Source organism: Triturus cristatus, chromosome 1_2, assembly GCF_964204655.1.
Source record: "Triturus cristatus chromosome 1_2, aTriCri1.1, whole genome shotgun sequence".
Taxonomy (NCBI): domain Eukaryota; kingdom Metazoa; phylum Chordata; class Amphibia; order Caudata; family Salamandridae; genus Triturus; species Triturus cristatus.
The window spans coordinates 1,144,558,951-1,144,585,602 of record NC_140580.1 but is presented as its reverse complement, the minus strand read 5'-3'; the positions used below and the strand labels follow the sequence as shown (position 1 = coordinate 1,144,585,602).

General features: G+C 46.9%; 1 protein-coding gene across 1 annotated transcript in view; it reads right to left on the bottom strand.

The window, feature by feature from the left end:
• Nucleotides 1–26,652, bottom strand: part of AK8 (adenylate kinase 8) — an 883,547-nt gene that overhangs the window by 306,360 nt on the left and 550,535 nt on the right. Inside the window, exon 10 of the mRNA XM_085613911.1 lies at nucleotides 18,914–19,003. Coding sequence (XP_085470037.1) covers nucleotides 18,914–19,003 — 90 coding nt within the window. The remainder of the gene's footprint in view (nucleotides 1–18,913; nucleotides 19,004–26,652) is intronic.

Genomic DNA, 26,652 nt, shown 5'->3' with positions numbered 1-26,652 from the left:
CAGAGGTTGGAGTCAAGTTTTTGTCCCTGTTGTACCGTTTGCAAAGAAACACTAGGTCATTTTTTATTTGTCTGCACTGCTTATTGTGAACCACGTAATAAGTGGCTGAAACCTATATGTTCTAGACTAAACACCCGAGTGAGTAGTGAAGCATTGTACATCTTGAGAACCAACACTTCTGAATGGCTAACCATAGGATTGGCCAAATTCCTTGGGTGGGCTTGGCTGATAAGGATTAAGTCAGTCAGCTCATAGTATCATGACCCAAATAACTGGTATATTGTGTTATCCCACTGTTTTTTTTTTTTTTGTCCCATGATTTTATTAGTATTGATGATCTGCTATTTTTTTATATATGCCCAAATGTTTATACAATTTTTTTTTTTGACGTCTTTATAAGTATGTTTAATTGAGATTTTTAACTAGTTTTGCCTTGCCTTCATTTTTCTTGTTTTGTTTCTTTTTGATTTGTTTGTTAGTATGTGTATTTAAATATTTATGATTTTATGACTTTGGCGCACTAATTGTATCTAATGTAATTTTGTGTATATGTGTGTCTTTTATGATGAAAAAATCGAAATAAAGACGTTAAAAACTGAAACTGATACTCATGATGGTATGGTGAACACCCTTGAGTAGAGGTCCTCGACCTCTCGGCTGCTATTGATGATACTCATGTTGGTATGGTGAACACCCTCGATTTGTCAGTTAGAAAACCACTGCCTCTTTGATAATATATTCTATTGCGATAGCCTTTTGTAAGTGTAGTAATCCTGCCTCTTGAAATGAGCGGGCTGTATCCACATCTGTCTCTATTGCCTAACTGGCCTCTTCTGCTTGTTTTCCCCATCAATGTCCAGTATTTTCACGAGTAGCTCAGGCCTAAAGCTAGTGCTTTGACGCTATCCCCATGTACTCACCACAGCAGAAGGTGCTACTTGGCTGAAGCCGACTACGAATAAATCCATTGCTTAATGAATAAAGATGTGCATGCCTGCTTCCCTTCTTTTAATATAGTGAGGACTTGCACACTGTTGGCAGTTTTTGAAGAAATGTGGAACAGTCATTTCAAAGTTGCTTATTGACCCTGCCAAATATGGCAGAGGAATTCACCATTTATATACTTGTGTATGAGTGCATTAACTCCTTTCCCATAGCACCCATCTTCTTGCTGCTGCGGAGTGCCTGGTGCTGCGGAGTTTCTTTGGCACCTCTTGAAATTACTGAATCTGCCTCCGTTGGGTTCAGCAGACATAACATTTATGGTTCTTGTGCTTTGCATTTCTTCTCTAATATTGAGATATTTAGTGTTGAAGATGTAGGATTTTTCATATGCTGAAGGCCGTCCTTCCATAGATGATGTAGATCTGGAATTGTTTGCACTGTTTACAGCGATTTCTCTGTAAAGCAATGAAGAAAACATGTTTTTCCTACAGCGGCAGTGTGTAGACCATGGGTACTCACAAATATTATGTCAGGGACCACAAAGAACTGCATCTGGCATGCCCGAGGGCCGCACCGAGGCCAGCAGGGCGAGGGTTGGGGTGATGAAAGGTGGCCATAGAGGGCCGCAAAGCAGATGCATGGTGTGGACAACAAACCGAGCCTTCACTTAACTCCTGTCTGCCACCGACAGACAAAGCATCAACTTCTAATGTAAAACGTGAGAGAGAAAAAGATACTCTTCTGGCAGCTGAATTGCAAAATGTGAAACCAAAAAACCTGGGATCAGTCCTGCCTTCCCCACTTGAGCAAATTGTGCAATCCTAGGCAATTACTTTGCCTCCTTTTACTTCATTACCACATATGAGAGCCCCTTGAATTACACTGGTACAGGATGTGTGCTGTACAAAAGATTCTTGTGCTTTATTTAATAAACTGTGTTGTTTCAATTGTAAAACAACTGAGGCTACACACAAGGTGCATCTGGCAAACGATTTACCTCTTTATTCACCAATGACATTGTTTTCCGAATGGGGACAGAATGAATGATTCCGAGTTCATGTTTGAAAACGTTCACTTCTAATAAATGCCACTCAATGCAGTAATATAATCTGATCTACTAAGGTAAAACGCTCATGCATGTTATTAAAATACACTTTTTTGAAGTTTGCAGAGAGTTTATCATGTTTTTACACGTCTAATGCAAGATGTCTTTAAAACTAAAGCTGTTCCTAAACATAAGTTGTCTAGGGCACCTTCTTTGCTTCTTTACAGTCACTTTAGTTAAGGTGTTAATAAAGTATGTCCGATTCACAGCTTTATGAATGTTCTTTGTTCTTGCTCTGTCAAATGAACAGCAGCCGAGTGCTGCTGTTCACCAGGGGGCCACAATTAAAGGTCAGGAGGGCCGTACTTTGAGTATCCCTGGTGTAGACTGAACATATTCGATGCTTGCTCCCCAAGGCATGATATCGGCCAATAAGATCAGGTGCAAAATCTTGAGGCATGGGTTTCAGGCATCTGGTACTATTCTGACATGAAGTCTGTCTTGTGGTCAAGAAACAGCTGTTTCTTGGTGATCTTAATCACACAGGTCCTGCTCATCACTAACATCTTCATCACTATTAGATCAGATATGCCTTGTCGCCATCAGCATCTTCTGCAAAAGGACCTTGTGTCTTTTTTGGTGATTCCGCTTGCAGACAGATGTCTTGTAGTTGGAGATGTATAGTCTTGAGTGAGACTTATGAAGTTCTATCCACCAAATATTTTGCAGCACTGATGAATACTTACCTTTGAGAATCACTGGGCCTTTGCGAAAGATAATGAGAAGCAAAGGTTGTACATCCTTTGATGCAACGAGAACAGTAAATCTACCGGAACTTGTATCGTTGAATATACGTGGGTTGTCTTGCAAGCATTACTAACTCGGATAGCGGTAGTTGGTGACATGAAATAACCCCGTTGACTCATGCTATAGGAAGGAAGTGTTGCACGCTGGGGTATGAATTCAGTATGCAGCTTCTCTGGACTCGAGCTTTGCCTGTCCTCTTCACCTTCATCTTTTCAGAAGAAAGCTTCAATCTCTTCTTAGTTGCTGTCTTGCTCTTGAGTACTGGCTCCTGCAACAATACTTCTGGTAGTTGCAAAGATATGATTAGAGGTAAATTCAAAACGGATTGTATTGGTCATGTAGCTGAAGTCCTCGTTGATGACGAAGCTGTAAATGTGGTCTTTACGTCCAAAGGTGATTCTTTTGTCGTCGATAGTAAGGCATCCATTGTTGAAGGTGAAAGCTGCCATGGGGACATGAAGATGGCCTGCTCCATGGATGGAGGCGGTTTGGTCATTGCTCAGGCTTCCCTTATTAAAGTGTCTGGAATTGTTTTCTGTCGGTGGTGAAAGGTTCAGCTCCAAAAACGATGGCACCTTCGTTGATGATGTTGAATCAGGAGGCGGCAACTTTTCATTTAATGGTGCTTTCAGTTGTCTACGATTGTTTTGGGATATGGGTACAAAGTTTGTTTAGTCATCAATGACTGGTCCTGCAACAATTTCTTGGACAACGAAGAGTGTCCAATCTTTTTACTTGCTGTCGATTCTGATGGTTACTTTTGGTGACGGGAGTGTCGACTGAAGTCTGTGAAGCTACCTATCAGTCTTTCTTGAGTGTCTGGAATGTAACTCAGTCCTTGGTTGCAGGGATCATTTTCATGTCTCCCTTTTCAAAGAAAAAATGGCTATACGGTTCTGTCTTCACCCTTCTTCACTTGGCAGGGGTTGTTGGTACCGATGCATCCGCACCCAACAGCTTAAGGGCTAGCCTCCTGCTCCGATGCTTTATTGTTTTTGTTGAGGAAAAGTAACACGAATGGCACAGTTGTTGGGGTCATGGTCCAGGGGAACAAAAGCTATACAAAAATAGGTTTGTCCTTCACAAAAAATGACCTTTTGCCCCATGAAGAACATGATTGCTTTTTCTCTTTCTCCTCAGCAGCCATAATGAAGTAGCCTGGCAATAAACAGAGGGTCCTTCTTTGGCGCACTACCTTCCAAGTAAATGTGAGCTTTTTGTTGAAACAACTTATCAAACTTAGAGCGAGGCTGTGGAGGTGTCTCCCCACAGACTGCAGTAGAAACATCTGGGAGCGGAGGGGTCTCTCCAGGCTCGAACAGGCCCTTTATTCCACTGGGCACCCCCGGTGGGCTGCAGTATTTGGAGCCAATGGCTGCTCCTGGTGCTCCGGTCTCTTTCCCACCTCCCTAAGGGTAACTTCAGCAGGCACTGGGAAGCTTGCAGAGAAAGACAGAGAGGGCGCAGGTGGATGGTAGAGCGCAAGCAGTCAGAGACTGAGGAGATAGAGAAAGAAAATGGATGGATGAAGGAGAGACTAGCACAAGGAGATGAATGGAGCGGGGCTGGTGTGAGCATTTTAGCCAGCGTTGCTTCTGGATCCCCCGTCTGGCCCTGGATCGCTCACTCCAACATTGATTTTCCAAGAGTTGGAACATTGTTGCTGGTAGGAGTTGCATCAGAGGGCAGCCCTACTTAGGATGGCTCCACAGATGCCATTCGTGCTGGCGTCCAATCTGCCTGGGAGTCTGCAGATGCCCTTCATGGTTTGGGCAAAATCTCCACTGCGCTCCTGGTTTGAGGGTCTGTCATTGCAACCAACATGAGTACAGACAGGTCATCATGTGGGCTAGGTACTGCAGACTGGGGGCCAAACTATAAAGAAACTATTAGCATACAAACCAGCATGAGCACCACTTTTTGTTAGACGTACATGTGCATGTGATGTCCCCAGCTCTCCTAGAAAGTAAATCTCACTACAAAGCAACAGTTTAGGCAGTGGGGAATTGGCTCTAGGAAGCCCATCCCCACGGCCTTTATGTTTTTTTGTTATTTGAATGAAGGGGCGAAGCTTGCCACCCCCCCCCCCCAACCCCCCGCCCAAGCCATGTAATGACCCTGGGGACCCCATCTCCAATTTTTTTTAAATAAAGGGGGTCGAGCTTGACCCCCATCCCCAGGCCGATTTCAGCCCCGGGGACTTTATCCCCGGGGCCCAGCATTATTATTAGAGTAGAGGCATCACATGTCCCCCCTTCCCCTCCCCAGGCTGGTTTCGGCCCTAGGGCCCAGTGTAATTTTCATGGGGAGGAGGGCCAATTAAGGTCCCAGGTAAACTATCCAGCAGGGCCTGGCATTATTATTAGGGGGGAGGGGGCACGTGTCCCACTACCTGGGCCCTCCTCATTTGATAAAGATTGGGCCCGGGGCTGCGCCCCCTGGACCATAAGAGGCTCAGCAGGGGAGCCGCACTGCCTCCCTCCCTTTTATAATCACAGCCCTGGGAATGGGCTCTCTAGGGTATAATGTAATTAAATGCGGACCGCTCGCCATTTTTTTTCCGATTTCCACAAGATTCTCAATGAGAGATTTGTGAAGCACGCTACTCACCCGTGAGGGTCTCAAGGCACTGGGTGGGGGTGGGGGGGGGGGGGGGAATAGTGCAGCTCCGTCTCACCCAAAGAGCCAGGTCTTGAGGTTTTTCCGGAAAGATTGCCGACTGGGGGACTGTCTGATGCTGAGCAGGAGTTAGTTCCAGGTCTTTGCCACGATGTAAGAGTAGGCTCTTCCACCCGTTCTGAAACTGCAGATGCGAGGGGTTTCAAGGGCGAGGTTGGCGGAGCGAAGGCTTCTCTTGGGTGCGTAGAAGAAGACTCTTTCGTTGAGGTATTGGGGTCCGGTGTTGTGGAGGGATTTGTAGGCGTGAGTGAGTAGCTTGAAGGTCACTCTCTTCTTGACAGGCTGCCAGTGGAGGTCTCGTAGGTGCTGGGTGATGTGGTCTTGTTGTGGGATGCCGAGGACGAGTCTGGCGGCGGTGTTCTGGATGGTCTGGAGTTTTCGGAGGAGGAATTTGTTGATTCTGGCGTAGAGGGCATTTCAGTAGTCCAATTTGCTGGTTATGAGTGTGTCGGTGACGGTCTTTCTGGATTCGGGGGGGGATCCATTTCAAGGTATTGCGGAGGATGCAGAGGGTATTAAAGCACGTGGAGGAGATGGCGTTGATCTGTCGGGTCATGGTGAGGGAGGAGTTGAGTATGATGCCGAGGTTGCGGGCATGATCCGTGGGAGTGGGGGGGTTGCCGAGGGCAGTGGGCCACCAGATGTTGTCCCATGCAGAGGGGGTAGATCCGAGGACGAGTAACTCTGTCTTTTCCAAGTTGAGCTTTAGGTAGCTGCTGCTCTTCCAGGCTGCGATGTCTTTCATTCCTTCTTGGAAGCTGAGTCTGGTGGCTTTGGGGTCCTTAGTGAGGGAGAGGAAGAGCTGGATGTCATTCGTGTAGGATACTATGCTGAGTCCATGCTGTCTGACGATGGCAGCGAGGGGGGCCATGTAGATGTTGAAAAGCGTGGGGCTGAGCGATGATCCTTGGGGTACACCGCAGCTGATCTCTGTGGGTTCGGAGACGAAGGGCGGGAGTGTGATAGTTTGGGTTTGGCCGGTGAGGAATGAGCGGATCCAGTTAAGGACGGTTCCCTGTATTCCGGCATTGTGGAGTCTGGCGGTGAGCGTGTCGTGGGAGACAATGTCGAAGACTGCAGAGAAGTCTAGTAGGATGAGAGCTGACATGTGGCCCTGATCGAGGAGAGTACGATGTTGTCTGTGGTAGCTAGGAGGGCGGTCTTGGTGCTGTGGTTTATGCTGAATCCGGATTGGAAGGAGTAGAGGATGGAGTTAGCTTCAATGAAGATTGTGAGCTGGATGTTGGCGATCTTCTCAGTGACTTTGGCTGCGAAAGGGAGGAGCGAGATGAGTCTGTAGTTTTTGAGGTCCGTCGGGTCTGCGGAGGGCTTCTTGAGGACTTCTGCACGTTTCCAGTCGTCAGGGAATGTGGCGGTTTTGAAGGTGGAGTTGCTGGTGCGTCGTAGTTTGGGTGCTATGGCAGAGGCACTGTGAAAGAGGTGCGGTGGGAAGGGATCCATGGGTGCTCCCGAGTGTATGCTCTTCATGGTCGTGGCGGTGTCTTCTGTGGTGACCGGGGTCCAGGTTGAGATGGTAGGCCGGCTGGCATTGCAGGAGGTAGGTGTGCTGTTGGTGTCTTGCTCCTCTTCGTTGAAGTTGTCTTAGAAGGACTTGACCTTGAGATGGAAGCAGAGTTTGTTGCAGAGGTCCTGGGTGGGCGTGATGTCTAAGGCTTTGCTGGGGGGTTTGGTGAATTACTGTATGATGCGGAAGAGCTCCTTCGGGTTGCTGGAGCTGGCAAGGATCTTGTCCTGGATGAAGTTCCTTTTAGTGGATCGGATGCATTAGTGATATTCTGTCATGGCGTTCTTGTAGCTGGTGTGTGCTTCCGCGGTTTTGCTATTTCTCCATACTTTCTCGAGACGTCTGAATTCTCGGAGGTCGGTGGTGAACCAGGTGGCTTCCCTGGGGCGCTGTCTGTCGGGGTTCCGGAGGGGGGCAAACTTGTCTACGCAGTCAGTGATCCATCTGTGGAGTTTGTTGGCTGCAGAGTTGGCGTCGGTCGTGGCGTGGAGTGTGGTTGATGGTGGAGTTGAGGTGCTCTTTGCTCCTATTCCTGCACGGGCGTGGTGTAGGTTTGTGTGTGGTGGGTTTTGAGAAGGAGAAGTGTACACAGTGGTGGTCTGTCCAGGGGAGTTGCGTGGTGTGGCTGAAGTGGATGTTGTTTCCTCTTGCGAAGATGGGGTCAAGGGTGTGTCCTGCCTTGTGGGTTGGGGTGGTGACGAGCTGTTTCAGTCTGATGTTGGCGAGGTTATTCAGGGGAGCGGTGGAGTTGGGGGGTCGCGGAGGTTGTCGAGGCGGAAATTCAGGTCTCCGAGGAGTACGTAGTCCATGGAGGCGAAGGCGTGGAGCGCAATGAGGTCTGTGATGGTAGCGGTGAATGCAGTGTGAGGTCCGGGAGGTCTGTAGGCAAGGGTGCCACGTAGGGTCATACTGGGGATGGTCTGGATCTGGAAATAGAAGTGTTGCTGTTACCTTGTTTAAAGAAATCTATAGAAAATGCATGGGAATTTGGGGTTTTAGGACCCCCTCTTTTTTCTCTGCCCCTGCTTGACGCATCACCCCGAAAGATTCCACGAGGGAGCTGAGGTAGATGAACTTGTTTGTTTTGGAAAGATTAGAGAAACGGGGTCAAAGTTATTAACAAACTAAAAACGCTCTGTCTATGGAAAAGCAGACTTAACTATAACAACCTAGTGGTGACCGCCAATAAGTAATAAATGTGTATTCACGTTGTTGATTCCCCTACTCATGGTACGGCGGCACAAAGCACAGAAAAAGTCACAGCAGCTGGTGGTGCAGAATACCAGTGTGCTTTATTGAAAGCCTCTGACAAGCTCTTCAATAGAGTGAAGAATACTAAGGAAAAATATTACGGCCGACGCTTTTCGGCTGGATGCCTTCTAATGGGCCGGTGTTACCGTCATGGTGGACATTGTTCATTATATAGTCCTACAACACTTTTCATGACCCACTAAGCACTACAGCATTCAATATCTGGCAAAGCGACCCACTCTGATCGCCATATTATCACATTGTCGGCAAGCAGTATCTCATGACAATACACTTCATTCATTACATCAGATGTACAAGATTACGCGCCTCCCGACATTTATGCAGAGAAACCATAATTTCCTTCCCATTTCCAAATTCAATAAGTTCATGCATTTCTCTTTGTCTGTTTTTTTACATATGCGAATGTCCCTCGTCCATTTCAACAACCCCATAAGCCATTGCGGCTTTCATAACTTTGCAGTTCCATCTTCTGCTTACAAACAGGAGATGTTCATACAGCCGAATAGTTTCCAGGTACGGTGACACCTATTGTGCTTTTCTAACACCCTGTTATGATGGTTTATCATACACAACAATTGTCAAGAACATTGGGGGTTTCCTCCGTTGCCTTTCTATACACCGTGTATCCGGTACATTTGGAATGCATGCCTCATCCATAGCATTGAAGGGCAGTGTCAGATTGTATGTCAGTAAACTGGCATGTGCTTCCTGCAGGGTGACATACATGTAATATATATTGCACATTTCACACGATGTAAGCCAATACATTTAAGGCTGAACCTTAATAAAGTGAAATGTGCTTCTTGTAAGGCGACATACATATGCTATCGATTGTACATTTCTCTCCATGTAAACAAATGTGTCACAGGCTAACTCAAGAACAGCTGCCCAATGGGCTCATATACACACTTCCTCTATTCGATTCAATGGTGTGTGGCCATCATGATACTCTGAGTTGTTTTGTAAAGTGACGTGTATTTTGTGTAGGGTACTTTAACAACACAAAGGGACGAACTGCACATCTGTTCAATATATATTATACATTTCCCTTAGCAGCAGAAATGGACGGCCTGTGCAGGTGTACAAAGTTCTCTTCATGAAGTGACAATCATGAAACACACATTGCACAGTTCCCTCGATATAGGCTAAGTTCCCATGAACCGCCCGGGTCGAAATCTAGGACTCATTGTGCTCACAGTACTTTGAATTATGCTATAAAGTGACAAGTACTTGTTTTTAAAATGCCATCAGCATAACGTGCATTGCACATTACCATTGATGATAAAGACAGACTGCCCGTGCAAATATGCATTATCTGCTTTATGAATGGGGGAGCAGTCATAGGTTTTGCCACATTACACGGCAATAAGCCGACGTTAACATTTAGTTGATCGGGACGATAGGTACAAATGTTATGTGGGACCTTTCCCAAATTTGGGACCTGTTCAAATTAAATATCATATACCCGATTGACATGTGAATGGGCCACATGCCAATAATAGGAGACACTTGTTCTCAATCGGGTGCTTATACGCCATAAAAGGTTGTCCTTGTGATCAGGTGTTAAGTGCACTATTAAGCTATAAGTGAATCCACATTTTTACAAGAAGTAAGGAGGAGGGGGAGGGAGAGAATGGAGGGGGGAGGGAGAGAATGGAGGGGGGAGGGAGAGAATGGAGGAGGGGGAGATGGAAAAGAAAGGGCAGGGGAAAGGGAGAGGGGGGAAGTAAACAATAGAGACAAGAGACAACATAGATGCCAAGGTAGAAAGTGCATGCAGAGAGTTTTCAATATCATATTCGGTGCTATGTGCTCAGACTATTGCTAACCAGTATCACAATCCCACCCATAACGGATAGGAGATGTAACCATGCAGACATCCAACGGAGACATCCAACCTGCCCCGAAGAGTGTGGGGTGCTTGCTGCAACCACGAGGGCTAAGGTTATTTAGCAAAACATGGTTAAAAATACATACCAAATGGGCAAAGAGGACAAAGTGGGGAGGTCAGGGGGAATCAAGAGGACAGAGGTCAAGGTGAGTATCAACTGTCCATGAAGCATGGTCCATATCCAAGGTTCAGACGTACATGGAGCTCTGCATCAGTATTGTGCCCCCAAGGGGCCCCAGGGCCCTTTATCACAATCAGTTTAGATTCCTCTCTCCTCAATGCCTTCTCTCTGTCACCCCCGGGCTCATTTTAACATGTTTAATCCAAAAGTATTTAAAGCCTGCCAAGGATCACTCATGGTGTTGTTCAAAATGCGAAGCCATGAGATAACTCTTGCCCCCAATCTTTAAATCTCGCATGTGTTGCAGAATCCTGATTCTCAAACTGTTGATGGCAATGCCCACATACAGTTTATTACAGTCACACCACAGCACATACACAACACAGTCCGTATTGCAGGTGAGCCAATCCCGCATTATAACATTGCGGCCCTCAAATGTCTGGTATGACCTTTGCTTTGACCCATACTTGCAAGCTTTACAAGAGTTACATTTCATGAAGCCATTCATGTTGTTTCAGGAGGTCACCTAATGATCTTGTTTTCCTCAAGGTTATTCGGGGACCAGAGCCAATGACTTCTTTTAGATGATCATTCCTCCCAAGGATACGCCAGTTTCTTTGTAGGATCTTTTTAATACTGGGTTGAGCCTGATCATATTCTAGAAAAAGTCTCTTTACCTTCTCACTTTTTTGTGTTGGATCTTTAACTTGTTGGTACAGTAGATGATCCCTTTGCTTTTTACTGGCTTTCTCTCTTGCAGCCATCAAGACACTGGACGGATTGCCACGCTGAGCAAATCTTTTGTCATTTTGTTTTCACTTCCTTATCAAATTTATTATCTGTTGAACAAATCCTCCTTGCTCTCAACATCTGACCATATGGTATACTCCATTTTAACACAGCTGGGTGACCACTGTTTGCATGCAGAATTGAATTTGTGGCGGTTGCCTTTCTGTGTATTACAGTTGTTAACGTCTCATCATGAACATTTAGCTCGATATCCAGAAAATCCCAATGTATTTTTCAACGCACTGCAGTAAACTGGATATTAGATCTGTTAAAATTCAGTTTCTGTGTAGTTCCTCTCCTAACCATAAGATAAATGTATCGTCAATGAAGCCTGTCCATAGCATGACATTTCTCATGTAGTGATCATTCTCCGTGACCCAGGCTACCTTTTTCTCCCACCACCCCATGAACAAGTTTGCATTGGTGGAGGCAAAGGAGGTACCCATTGCTCTGCCTGTGTTTGGGAGAGCTACCTATTAAAAATTAACATATTGTGAATGAGACAGAAACGTAGCATATCAATCATCATTCATGTGTGTTCTAGATGTTCTATCGATCTATCCCTCAGAAAGTACTCACATGCACGTATTCCAACTTCATGCTTCATTGAAGTGTACTACATCAAGTGGGATCATGGTATATCCAGATTTCCAAGATACTCCCTCCATTGTTTACTTAGAAAATCAGTAGAATTCCTTAGATAGGATGGCAAGCTAGTAACATAAGGTTGCAAGAATAAGTACCTCAAGCTTTTCTCTGGTAGCGAACCAATGGAATTGACAACTGGTCTGCCAGCTGGTGTCTTGATATTTTTGAGGATTTTAGGGAGGAAGTATATTGTGGCTGTCTTTGCATGTTCTGTACGAAGATACTGGCATTCATCCCAGTCCAAGAGGTCCTTCTCGTGCCACAATATTAATTTCTGATGGTATCCCTTTTCAATTGATCTCACTGGACTCTGGGGGAGACACTTGTAATGGGTCGTGTTGTTCAACTGCCGTTTTGCTTTCATCAAATATGTATCTTGATCTATCAACACAATGTTACTTCCTTTATCTGAGATATATATATATGCGTGTGTGTGTGTGTGTATATATATATATATATATATTTGTTTTTTAAACCGGGACAGTATAGTTAGGCTGACATTTCACTCATACAAAACCAGAGAAATTCAGCAGTTACAGTTAGCTGACCTAACTATAACTCATGCCCCCGCAATGCACTGCTTATGACCTCACATATTACATCATTCATGACATGGTCAGTGACATCACTGATGACATCACTGTAGTTTGTCTGGTGCCAGGACAGGGGAGACAGGAAACCTGTGCACTTCCAAGGTGAACCTTCAGGAGCTTCTTTCACTTCAAATGAGGCACCTGGTAGACATATTGGACCTCAGACACCAGCTCTTCAGTACACTTCTGGACTTGTGGAGACTCTGCCAGGAACAAGGACTGCTGTGCTGTGGAATGGACTGCCACTCTGCCAGACTGCTGCCCTTGTGGCTGATTCAGAGGAATCGGACCTGCACCTGAACCCAGGACTTCCAGAGTTACTCCAAGGGCTAGTCCGCTGGCCTCCTTTTCAGAGCCAAAGGGACATAACAGGCTCACAACCACCAGAACCAGCTCCTGGGTTCAGCTGGAGCAAATCCCTGACCCCCAGGTGGTGCCCTTCAGGACCCGGAACCTTGATGTGGCCTCAGAGAAGCTGAATTGATGTTTTTGGGCTCTCTATGACTGCGCACAGGCCAGCTGGCGCCAAAACTTTGTTGCTCGCACAGCCTGCCAACGTGACGTTCCATCAACTCAACTCTTTACGCTACAGCATCGACTGCTTGTGGAGACCTGCTGTTTCTGCAATATCGATGACCGCCCAAGGCGCTTCATTCTCCTCGTGGCCCCCTCCATCGCGAACGGGACTCTTTGTGCTGGACTGAGACGGTCTCCCATGTCCAGATGGCCGCGAGTGGCGCTTTGGGATTTCTGGTGCTATTTTCACTTAAACCTTTGAAAAAACTTAATTTCTCCGGTTATACTAATTGGATCTTTGCCGTTGGGTAATGATTTATTACGTTTGCTCTATTTTTTTTTATAGGTGTGGGATTTGTCTTGCGCTGTGCCTATGTTGTTTTCTTGAGAGCTCTTTTCTTTTATCTCTTGATGGACAGCCCATCTGAGCAATGGCAAATCTTGAAAAAACATGTGAAACAGCTGAGGGAAGCGCACCCAGAACACACAACAGCCAGTGGATGAAGGGGACTTCATCAAAGCACACTCTCTTGCTCTCTGTACCTTTTAGAATAATTGATGATATGAGGTAGAGAAACAGCTAAAAATGTCCAAAGCCAGACTTAATGAATAAGTGCATACTGTATTCAGTTTTCTGTGACGCCCCATTTCATGTGCATGAGCTTAGAGTGTGAGGATGTGTCAAAGACCTTATCCTCTCCTCTGCTACCTGTCGGGTTCCTCTGTTGTTCCGAGTGAGGAGGATACCTACAACAGTGGTGGAGCGTCCATTGGGGGCGTTGGGGCGTTGCCCCCCTGCCCCGCCCGCAGCTCCCGCAGCGCTGAGGGAGAACTGACAATGCATGTCAGTCAGCATGACGTCGGACCGTGGGCGGTCCGGCGTAATGTTGACTGACATGCATTGTCAGACCAGCCAGGGACAGGCAGCACTGCAGCACAAGTGCGCATGAGTGGGGACGGTGCGCACATTTTTAGCCCGTGCCCAGTCATGCTCACTTGTGTTTTCACTGACTTGCGCATGCCCATTAGGAGCCCCTCGGTCCCCTAATGGGCAGGCGGCGGGCGAAGAGTAAGCTGTGCCCTCAGCCAATCCTGGCACTGCAGTAGCGACAGGATTGGCTGAGGGGTTGCCACTCCAGTGCTGTTCCTGTTTCAACTCAAGAGGCGCCATCGCCAACGCAGAGCTGAGGCGGTCAGGTAAGTTGTCATCTTAATTTTATTCTCCCTCGGCCCCGCGCGACCACCCCTTACAACCCCCCATCGCGACTGCCTCCTCGCTCTTTGAAGAATGTTTTTGCGTGCATTGAAAAATAAAATGCATACTGCGCGCGCGGCTCTGTATTCACAAACGTGGTCTTTTTAAACCACCCTACTTTCGTTTTTTAATGATATAAGCAATGGGCATTAGGTCTCACTAGGCGCTATAGATAGATAGTTCATGATGTTCAACCGATTGTGAGATGTGCTCTGTCGTAAGTCACTGCTTGAGTCCAGTTCTCCAGCTGCTGGCAGCTGCCTCCCTCCTCCTTTGTTCCCCCTCTTCCCTCTCTGTCTCGCTCCTCCTCATGTAGAAACAGGTATTACCTTCCCTTTCCTCCTTTCGTTTATTTGCTTCCTTGTGAAATGGATCCAAAAAGATAAACACTTGCTGGAAACGTAGTCTTTTGCTAACATTTTTCAATTTCTAAGTGCAGCCTCAGGGTAGAGAGAAATAAAACATTCAAAATATGAAAAATAACTAACTAACTAAAGCAAGGTGGCCATATTGATTTATTCACACCTAAACACATTAGCGCCACATTAGTGTTTGCCAGTGAAGCCCTACTTTTGTTGCCTCCTCGCTCTTTGAACAGCCATGTTTTCCCTGGGTGGGAAAGCACACTATTCCTGGAGGTACTGAAATACCTGCTTGTTGGGTGCGTGCATTGGAAAACAGAATGCATACTGCGGCTCTGTATTCACAAACGTGGTCTTTTTAAACCATTCTGCTTTCGTTTTGTAATGATAAAAGCAATGGGCATTAGGTCAGCTCCGTTACTCTCACACGTTCCTTTCTGCACCCTTGTTCCCTTATGTCACTGTTTCTTTCTCTTTCTATTCCCCGGTTAACTGACTTTTCTCTCTTACTCTGGGTGTGAAGGTCGATGATGAGAATTACGCCCCGGACTAGACGCCGGACCTTAAAAGAGTGGCAGCGCTAAGTGCCCACCACCTGCAATCACCAGTACATATTAGGCGCTATAGTAGAGTCTAGGGATAGTTCATCCGATTCTTGTGTGAGATGTGCTCTGTCGTAACTACTTGTCATTTGCTATGATGGGGGAATGGAGGTGCGGAGACAAAGAAAGAGACGAGGGAGGAAGGGATACTGAGATGTAGGGAGGGATAGCAAGCAAGATGGATGTGACAGTAACAAGATAGGAAGAGATATCAAGATAGAAAGAGGAAGCAAGATAGGGAGAGAGAAGAGCATGGGGTGTTGCGAGACAATGGAAGGGGCAGCAAGAGACAGTCACCGGGCAGTGTCAGCAGCACCCAGCCAGTGACAGAGGAGGGGAGATGCTCAGATAGTGAAAGAGATAAGGTAGGAAGGGATACTTAGATGATGGGAAAGTGAGAGTGTCACTGGAAGAGAGTGACGCCGAGAGAGCAGCTTGCAGCCACTTACAGGTGAAGGTGGTGAATTCTGGGAGAGAGATAGGTAAAGAGAAAAGTGACAGTTCACAGAGGCACTTTCACAATTGCTTTATTAACCTTCCTGCTTTCTCAAATTTGCTTGAAAATGTACCATTTTTCTTCTCTTTTTTCAAAATTTTCAAGGGAAGAGAATCGCAATGAACCCCCCCTTATGGTGGTTGGGGCTCACTCGCTACGCTCGCTCGCAACGGTGCAGTATACCAATCATTTTACGCCTCACCACTTTCAAATGTCACCAGCCGTCCCTGACATACAACCATTGCTTCCTGTAATGTGCTTACACACACACCCATGCAACCCCAAGCACGCAGTGCCTCTGGTAAAAAGCACACGCACTTCACTGCACAGCACACGCCGCTGCTTTTAAAAAGCCAGTGGAGCGCAAAACGGTCATTTACTTGTTGTGGGAGAGTAGTGGCAGCGATCTCAGGAGAGCGTGGCCTACCCAACACTACTTGCGATGGCACTAGTCAAATGTACATTACAATAGTGTCAACATCAACAGGTGACGGTCAGGTTGGTCATGAAGCCCCTTCCGGGTCAGAGGGCCACTTCTGTTGGGATGGCCCACAGGATAGTGACAGCGCTCCTATAAGCCCCTAAGGTACCAACAGGGTTCTAGCTGCTCCAAGTGGCATTTGGCCTCAAGCAGGAGGCTCGCAATTTGTAGCGCCTACATGCGCTTTCTGCATCTCTGACTGGATGATGAAAGCAAGAACAGTGTGTCCAAGACCTGCCATGAACAGTCATGTGGGGTTTCCCTGCCTGAGGCAGCAACATTTCTATTTTTTGGGGATTTTGCATCCCTTTCAGCATAGTGTGATAAGACTGGGTTTAAAAAAATATAGATATATTTGCGGATTTAAAAGCTCAAACCCGACCAGAGGTCTTTAGGGTGGGAATGTATGTCGTTACAACGAATTCCGTTGCAACGCATGCCTTTACCACGCATGCGTTACAACGGAATGATTTTTCCTCGCATAATCTTTACCACTAATATTCCTTTACCACGCATACTTGCATGGTAATGGAATACTCTTGGTAAAGGTTATACCTCTCCCCTGTACCCTTACGTTATCCCCCTTCCCCCAATACTTTTTATAATTACCCCTGCCCGTTACACTCAATTTATATATATATATATATATATATTTTAAATTTGTATTTCCCTTACCTCTTCACGTCGTCTCTTCGTTCTTCCTTCGTGACTGACGTTATACGTCTTAAATTTGAAGCGTCATTTCCTTTCTCATAAAACGACGTCGATTTCCTCTACTTCCCCACTTTTTTTTAAAATTATTTTTTTTGGGGGGTGGGACCCCACCCACCCCCCTTTCTTTTCTTATTTTTTTTCTTTTTTGGGGGGGGGAGACCCCCAAGGCCCCCTTTTTTTCTAATTTTTGCCTTTAACTCAGGTCTTCAACAAGCTGAAAACACACAGAAAGTAAAAAAGGACTACACTAATGACGTTAACGCAGGACGTAGCAACGTAGAAGACGATGAAGATGGAAGAAGACTTGCGTGGTAAAGACTATCGTGGAAGAAGAACGCGTGGTGAAGACGTCTTCGAGGTAAGTGTTGCGTAGTAAATGTTCCTCGTTGTAACGCAATCGTGGTAAAGGATGTTTCCCTTAGGGTGGTTTATATAAGCACTGGGATGTGTTACATATTTCTTTTGTGCTCGGGAACAGTAAGTGACTTGCCCAGAATCACAGGATGTTGAGCGGAGGCCGGGATTTCCCCAGTACCAGAGTCAGCAGGTGTAGCCGCAATGCCATTGTCGTGAACCCACCAGGCATTTCAGCAGATGCTGAATTAGGCTCAAGGCTGGCAACACCAACTGTTATGTCATTTCTCCCTAAGACCTACTGACAGCTTCGCACTATAGCGGGGGAGAACCCAGTGCCTCGGTGCTTTTCATGGCACCCCGCACCATCTTCCAAAATTGACTAATTTCATTAGGATACAACATTCAAAACCATATCCCAATTTTAAGAAATCGTTACCAAGGATTTGCAATAGCAGTAAACAAACAGTGCAGTAGTTTTTATAGCATCCGCTGCAGAGTGCCTTGTATATCCAGTGGTCTTCAGGCGACAATAAAAGTGTCACGATAATTAAGGGTGATTAATGTACCTGCTGGAGAGAGATCCGAGTTTTGTCTTGTTCCAGTTTTGACTCATCTAAGGTAGCACAGAGGGTTAATATGCCTGCTGCAAAGGACGTGTACCATGCAGATCACAGAATGTGCATAGCTCAGTGGGATACTGCTTTTGTCCCAAAGACCCTTTTGTTAGTGTGCAGTTCATAAATTACACTCGTAATCTAGCACAGTAAGCTATGAAGTGTCATCAAAGAGCTGCATGCAAACTGCATGGTACAGGTTAGAAAGTTATATTTTTTTCATGTCTTTCATAATCCTAATGTTGCTAAAAAGGGTTTGGGTACAAATACATTCTTATTAGTAAAGCCAACCCTAACCACTGTGTTATATTCTCAATCCTGAGTTTGTTCCTCTCCAGAACAAGCACTCTTAGAAAATGCCTAACAGTACGGATGATATGGATCCAGCACCTTGTAGACCCCTGTGTCTAACGTAACATTTTCTACACACTGATTTACACATGTATGATTCACTGTCTCTGTATGTGTGTGTGATAAAAGTGCTCTGACTTCCTACGCTGGTCTGAGAGGCGCTATAAAACAAACAAAATTCATGTAAGAGAGGGGCAATGGAGAGATGAGGGGCACTGTTGGACGGTGATAGTGAGGGAATCATTGACGAGTCCCAACAAAGATTGTTGAATCCTGGTGCCCTCCGAGGTCATCATTTACTATGCTTTAAAAGGTATTTCAAGTGAAAACATCATGAAAAATATGTTGTAGAATGCACCATTTCCCCCTAAACCTTTTAGGGAGAAGAACCCTCCCACCTTAATACTCCTTGTATTGGTCCGGCTGACTTGCTGCACTCACTATGCACCCTACAGAGGTTGGTCTGACAATTTGCCAGGGCTGCTTTAGGTTCCTGGTCGGGTCCTGTGTAGGACGAGGCTTATAATGGTACAAACGTTGGGAGTCCTGTGGTTTTCTAAACGCAGAGTGTATTTGCCTGTGTAACCAATTCATGTCATGGCGTGTGTATCTAAATTGCAAACCTGTCTTGAGACTCCCTCACGTGGTGCTGTTTGTGTGGAAATGCACCTTCTTTTCACATTTTCCGAAGCAGAAATTTGGAGTGGTATTTGGACTGATTTGTCGCTGCACTCGCATGCATGGTCGGGTTCTTAGCGCACATAGCCTTGGCTGCAGCGCACAGAGAACATACACGGCCGCACAAGGAGGATACAAAATTAGAGGGAACATTCCATACAACGGGTCTTACCTTGCTGCCTCCGCTCGATGTACGGCCTAATCAGCTCCCCGAGTTTGGTCTCATCCGCCACCTCTTGTTTTAGAACTTTCCCGCAGCTGACTGCAAGTGAGTGTAAACAAGACAGCGCAGGTTACATTTAAAAATGAAAGGGGGCAATAAACCTGCACACAGGCAAAGCAGACTTTGAATAAAATTAACAAGTTAATTACCTTTGGTAACGCTCTTTCTGGTGGATACTCTATCTAACTGCAAATTCGTCACCTTATAAATATCTCCAGGTGCCCGATTTGATAAGGAAAATTAAAGGCAATGCTCGTCCACACCAACGGTGCTACTGTGTGACTCCGCATCAACGCCATTCTGTGTCGGAAGTGACAAACAGAGCCGTATATAAGCTCCATCCGTGTGCGCTGTCAGTTTCTTTCATGAACTGTTCCACACCCTAAGGCGCAGAGCCTCTCAGCAGATTGAACAAATGAGTGTGCAGATTCCTAGGTTGGGATTTTATTAGATAGAAGAGTTCATGCGACAGAACAGGGAGGTGGGAGGGCAGCGAGGAATCTTTGCTTGGTGGAAGTATCCACCAGAAAGAGTGTTACCAAAGGTATGTAATTGGTTTTTCTGACCGCAGATTCCTCGCCTTGTGAATAGATACCAAAGCAGTACCTATTGGTTTAAACTAATAAGTCCAACAGTATTGAGCGGGCAAAATGCCCATCTCCACAAGGTTGATTGTCGTGACTGAGGGCTTTATGAAGGTGTGGACTGATGACACAAACCACAGAGGTAGGGACTGGGAGCGAAAAAAAGAAAAAAAAGAGGTCGAGTACCCATGCTCCCTAGAACATGTGTGTACAACACTCAAGGGAAGCTGTTCCTAAAGGAGATTCCAGCCCAATAGGCAGCGGACAGGGTGAAGATCGGGGGGGGGGGGTGGGGAGAGAAAAAAAGGGGGATTGAAATTTAGTTTGTCTCTGGATGGATGTATAGGTCGGGGAGAACTTCCTTATTTGGAAAAGTTGCCCTCACACACCCGTGAAGGTGTCATGCTTCATGATTGGGAGTTTTTGCTTCTCGTGGGGTCGGCGCTGCAATACCCCATGGGCCCGCGAGAGAGCTCTTTGGCGGAGATCCTTTTGAAAAAAACACAGTTGTGGTGAGTGCGGGTGTGTGGAGCTAGTGTGATAGTGAGTTAAAAATTCCACGGTGGGATCCAATAAAAAGGTTTTTATTCCTGTGTCCACCGTGTAGAGTAAAACCAGAAACCAAACTGCTGCTTTTCACTAATGAGGAAATATAGTTTGGTTCAAATAGTACGTGCAGTGAGTGAGGTCGACATGTTTCACGCCCTATTGGTCCTTAAAGGATCCTTGGCGTTTCATCAGGACCAGGTATAATGGGAAAAAATGTTTTAAATTAGACAAAAGTTGCTTAAAGAAACAGGGGAAGTCTCCCTGAGTCTTAGTCTTAGAAAGACTAATTGTCATGGTGCCAGAAAAAAAAATTGTATGTCTTCAGTCACCCAAGAAAAAGAATCCAACCTGAAAGAGAAAAGAAAAAATAGTGTGAGTATGCATCTGCCACATGGAATCTATAGTGGCTAAAAGAGAGTTAGCACGTGAAGAATGAGTCTGTGCTACATGTGTGAAGGGTGAGATCGTATCACAACTTGTGTCATTCTCCTAGAAAAGTTACTTGAGTGAGAGATCAATGATCGGATGGCCAAAGACATAAATATTATCTTTAGCAAGATCAAGCGTGCTCATCCCATTGTATTTATATCAAAGATGTATGAGCAAACATGTAGAAATGGTATCTTGCGTACCCTCTTGAAATGAAGGGGAGGGCTTCTATGGTTATGGCAAGGTGTACACTATAGGCAACCTGTCAGGTGAGGTAACATGAAAGAGTTCAGGATCATCAAAGGTGAGTGAATAAGTAAAGAAGTTGAGCGCTCAGGAGAACGTCCTGATCATAAATAAAATCGGACTCACAGTGACCCATTGGAGCGTGACCCGCGTCTGCTACAACTGGAGAAACTGGCAACAAGGCACAGACGCACTATTATAGTCAAGAGGCTGTGACTCCCTTCACCGGCTCCACGCAGGACGTGGTCCGGAAAGCCAGAAGTGACGTCGGATAGGAGGGAGTGACAAAGAGGCATCTGGGAGAGGCTCAGTAATGTAGCTGCCATCTTAAAGTGGCAGAGTTGATAATGAAGCCCTCTGACTTCCTCTGAATGGCAGTGATCACTTCTGTGTACACCTGACAGGCACTGGTGAGGCCGGAAGGGAGCACAGCAAACTGGAAGTGCTTAAGGTCCACCTTCAACCGAATTTAGTATCTGTGGGCCTGCAGGATGCGGATGTGAAAATAAGTGTCCTCTAAGTCCAAAACCACAATCCAGTCTCAAGATTCAGGGCAGACAGAACCTGGTACATGGTGAGAATCTTTGCACAGGAAAGGCATTTAAATTGTAAAGATCCAGGAAAGGGCCGAGGCCTCCATCCTTCTTTGGCACAAGGAAGTAGCAGGATAACCCCTAGGCCCCACTTCTGAGGCTGGTACCCTCTCTATGGTTCCTTTGGCCAAAAGAGCCTGCACTTCCTAGCACAAGACATATAACTGGTCCTCTGACAGGTGTTCCACTGTAGGTGGAAGGTGTGGTAGGTTGAAAAGGAACAGCAGGATGGAACCCAACTGGGTAATCTGCAAGACGCATTTGTCTGATGTAATGTTTTGTCACTCCGGTTGGAGGTGGCTGATCCTGCCTCCCTCTGGATGGCTGTGGCCGCTAAGGGCATACTAAAGACGCTTTGTGTTGTGGTGATTGCCGGAGGGGTAGTAGATTGGGATAAACCTGGTGGCCGAACCATTGTCTGTCAGACCCATAGCCCATTGTCGAAAGGGCTGGGAAGCCTGTGGTGTGGGCAGTGGGGGCTGGTAAAGTTGATACGCCAGGCCCCTGTAAAATTGACTAAAAGGACAAAACTGTTGTGGAGACTGCCAGATTGGTGCTGAAACGCTCTGAGAACGTGCCGTGGCTCGGCTTTCTTTAAAACGATCCAGGTACAAACTCGCCTTTTCACCAAACAGATGGCAGCTGTAGAAAAGCATGTCCATTAAGGATGCCTAGTTGGCGCCGGAGAAGCTCGTGGACCTCATCCATTTGTGGCACCAAAGCACCGCACTAATTCCCACAGTCCTGGCGAGATAATCTGTATTATCTAGGCCTAAGCGGATGACTAATGTGACTGCATCTAATCATCTTGAATGGTTTGGACGAGTGAAAGTCAGGTGTCTTCTGGGATCGCAGGTAAGATCTCACCCACCATGTCCCAAAGTGCATAGCTATAACACCCCTTAACTCTCCTCAGAGCAAGGGGGGCCGAGGAGAACATATGTTTGGCAAACGCTTCCGTTCATTTCGGAGGAGTGGTTGCAACGGCATTAGGGTTTACTTTACTGGTGGACGCCTGTACCACAAGCTCTCTGGTGTTGGATGCTGGATCAAAGAATCTGGGTCACCTGGAGCAGGTCTGTGGTGACTGGCAACTTGTTGGTTGACTGGGGGCCCAGAGCATGGCTTAGCCCAAATGTTCCAACAGTGTGTCAGTAAGGGCTTTAGTAAGGGGCAATAGATGCCAGGTCGGTGCATAGCCAGGCTGTAGGGAATATGTAAAAACGTTTTTTTAACTTACATAGTTGGAAGGTGAGGATTAGGGACCTCAGCAGCCCTTCTATGTACTGTGACGAAGTAAGTGCTCTACTCTGTTGCTGGTCGGGGGGGAGAAGGAGAAACCAACCCAGTGTTGGGTGAGGTGTCCACTCCACTGACCTCCTGTAATTCCATGTACCAGACGTCTGCCTCATAGGGAGGTGCAAGTTATTCCCTGTCCCTCCATTTTCCTCTCCATATGGCTGGCTCTGATCAGAGTCAAAAAGCTGGTGTAATGTATGTGCACACCTGCATGGCAGGGGGGTGGTATGAGAGCCTGATGGGGTCAGTATTGGCTGTGGTACAGCAAGATCTGGGCGTGGCCTCGGTTGCAGTCAAGCCAAAGCTGGTTTGAAGTCTGACAGAACAATGGGTTTGGAGGGTGCAAGCAATGTCGAAGCAGAAGTCAATTAACGAGGGGCTGGCATAGGTTTTGGCGCCAAGCCCGAGGCCAATACAGAACCCGAGGTGCATTTTAGTGGTCCAGAGAGTGCCAAGGGCAAACCCACTGGCAGTAATCCAACTACAGGGCCCAGCGGATCCTTGAGGAAGCCAGAAGCATGCCAAAGATACCCAGCATAGCCTCACGAAAGCCTTCGACTTACTGATAAGTCACCAATGGGCATGGGAACTTGGGGTGAATTATACCAGGAGAAGGGATCGGCTCTTCGGAGGAACGGATGCGAGAACGAGAGACACTGTGACACCCATTCACCTTATGCAAAGAGTGGCGGGAAGGGGCCAAGTCCTGCTTGGACTTTTTAATGTTTTTTCCTCGACTTAACTGAAGACTTCGACCTAAAGGAAGATCGGCCTTTGGAACAACTTAAGGAGTGAGAAAGGGCCCGGAAGGAGGTCCGCACTCTCGATCTATACTTGCAGCAGGACCTGCGTGGAGCCTTTCGGTGCATTGCTACGCATTGCTTCACGTGATCCCGGATGGCTCTCCGATTCACCAGGACGCAGCCGTCGCAGGCCTTGGAGCCATGCAACAAACCCAAGCACCAAAGGCATAGCTAGTGGGGATATGTCACAAACATCTGTTCCCGACAGTCTCCACAAGGCTTGAATTCTGTAGTCTTAGGGGCTGACATCCCTTGCACACTGGTAAACTATGAAGGAAAAGAAAAAAGAAAGAGCGGAGCTCCGGATCCGTGTCTGAAGACGCAGAAAGAAAGGCACCGACGTCAGTGCACTTGGCAGACGCGTATATGCGGCTTTGCTCGTCACTTTCGAAGCAGAGCCGCACTGGCGCCGAGTCACACGGAGCCACCTGCCGGATGCAGTGTTGGGTCTGGGGATATTCACAAGGTGAGGAATCTGCAGTTAGAAGTATCCATCAGAAATCTGGAATTTTTATTTTAGGCCAAAGCAGCACAAAATCAACAGACAATAGAGAGCAGGTGCTGTGCTAGACAGGGTACAGCAAACAAGAGGGTCCCTGGGCTCTGCTGGAAATCACAGAAAGGCTTTCAGAACAAGAGGTTTTTGACCAGAATTCCACATTTTGCTGGGTGTATTTTTGAACAACAGTAATCACAAAAGTTCAATTCAGCCCTGGTGACTCGGACTCAAACTCCGACCTGTGGGGTCGAGAAGCTCTGGGTGTCAGTAGCATACCAGGGGTACCCTGGGCAGCAATGTGAGCGAGGGAAACTGACTTGCTGTCCCATTATCCAGCATTAAATACACCCTCACGCCAGTGCGACTGAACCTGCTGCACTATTGAGGGCCACACTGCTCCTCATACAAACGAGCGGTCATCGAACCCGGCAGACACAGATGTCAGTGCACCCAGGGGCCGGAGCCCACTGAGCACCTCCATTCATTCATTCATTCATTCATCATTCCCAGCCTGAATCTACAGCTCTGGGTACCAGAAGCCCTGGTGGCAGCCGAGGTCCGTGCAGGTAACAGCGTTTGGGCCGGGCAAGGGGGTATTTCCAGGGACGATACCGAGGGAAAATTAATTCTTTATTTAATTGTCCCTCGGCATCATCCCTCGAAATCCCCCTTACCCGGCCCCACCACTGTCACCTGCACAGCCCGTAAGCTCGATGCACTTTTGTGTTTGCACCAGGTCATTAATGTCTCTCTCGCTGGTGTCCTTTTCCAACACTGCTGGTTTTAGTAGTGCCGATTTCCCGTACCATGCCCACTCTGACGGATCCATGCCCACTCTGCAGGGGGGCTATGCCAACTCTGCAGGCTAACAGGGCAGAACATGAAGCGCTCCAAAGCAAAATGCAGGAAAGCCATGCACAGAGAGGTGAGATGTTAACAGACCAGTGAGGCACAAAGAGGGGAGATGTTAACAGTGCAGTGAGGTACAGAGAAGTGAGATGTTAACAGAGCAGTGAGGTACAGAGGGGAGATATATTAACAGAGCAGTGAGACCCAGAGGGGTGAGAGGTTAACAGCGCAGTGAAGTACAAAGAGGTGAGCTGTTATTAGAGTAGTGAGGCACAGAGGTGAGATGTTAACAGAGCAGTGAGGCAAAGAGAGGTGAGATGCTAATGGAGCAGAGAGGCACATAGGTGAGATGAATAGAGCAGTGAGTCACACACAGAGATATGATGTTAACAGAGCAGCGAGGCACAGAGGGGAGAGATGTTACTAGAGCAGTGAAGCACATAGAGAGATCAGATGTTAACAGAGCAGTGAGGCACAGAGGGGAGAGATATTAACAGAGCAGTGAGACCCAGAGAGGTGAGATGTTAACAGCGCAGTGAAGTACAGAGAGGTGAGCTGTTATTAGAGTAGTGAGGCACAGAGGTGAGATGTTAACAGAGCAGTGAGGCACAGAGAGGTGAGATGCTAATAGAGCAGAGAGGCACATAGGTGAGATGTTTATAGAGCAGTGAGTCACACACAGAGATATGATGTTAACAGAGCAGTGAGGCACAGAGGGGAGAGATGTTACTAGAGCAGTGAAGCACATAGAGAGATCAGATGTTAACAGAGCAGTGAAGCACAGCAGTGAGATGTTAGCAGTGCAGTGGGGAACAGAGGTGAGATGTTTAACAGACTAGTGAGGCACCGAGAGGTGAAATGTTAATAGAGCAGTGAGGCACAGAGGTGAGATGGTAATAGAGCAGCGAGGCACAGAGAGGTGAGATGTTAACGGAGCAGTGAGGCACAGAGAGGTGAGATGTTAACAGACCAGTGAGGCACAAAGAGGGGAGAAGTTAACAGTGCAGTGAGGTACAGAGAAGTGAGATGTTAACAGAGCAGTGAGGCACAGAGAGGTGAGATGTTAACAGCGCAGTGAGGTACAGAGAGGTGAGATGTTATTCGAGCAGTGAGGCACAGAGAGGTGAGATATTAACAGAGCAGTGAGACCCCCGAGAGGTGAGATGTTAACAGAGCAGTGAGAGACAGAGGTGAGATGTTAACAGTGCAGCGAGGCACAGAGAGGTGAGATGTTAATGGAGCAGTGAGGCACAGAGAGGTGAGATGTTAACAGACCAGTGAGGCACAAAGAGGGGAGAAGTTAACAGTGCAGTGAGGTACAGAGAAGTGAGATGTTAACAGAGCAGTGATGCACAGAGAGGTGAGATGTTAACAGCGCAGTGAGGTACAGAGAGGTGAGATGTTATTCGAGCAGTGAGGCACAGAGAGGTGAGATATTAACAGAGCAGTGAGACCCCCGAGAGGTGAGATGTTAACAGAGCAGTGAGGCACAGAGAGCAGAGATGTTAACAGCGCAGTGAGGTACAGAGAGGTGAGATGTTATTAGAGCAGTGACGCACAGGGAGGTGAGATATTAACAGAGCAGTGAGACACAGAGAGGTGAGATGTTAACAGAGCAGTGAGAGACAGAGGTGAGATGTTAACAGTGCAGTGAGGTACAGAGAGGTGAGATGTTATTAGAGCAGTGAGGCACAGAGGTGAGATGTTAACAGAGCAGTGTGGTACAGAGAGGTAAGACGTTAATAGAGCAGAGAGGCACAGAAGTGAGATGTTAATGGAGCAGTGAGTCACACACAGAGATAAGATGTTTACAGAGCAGTGAGGCACAGAGGGGTGA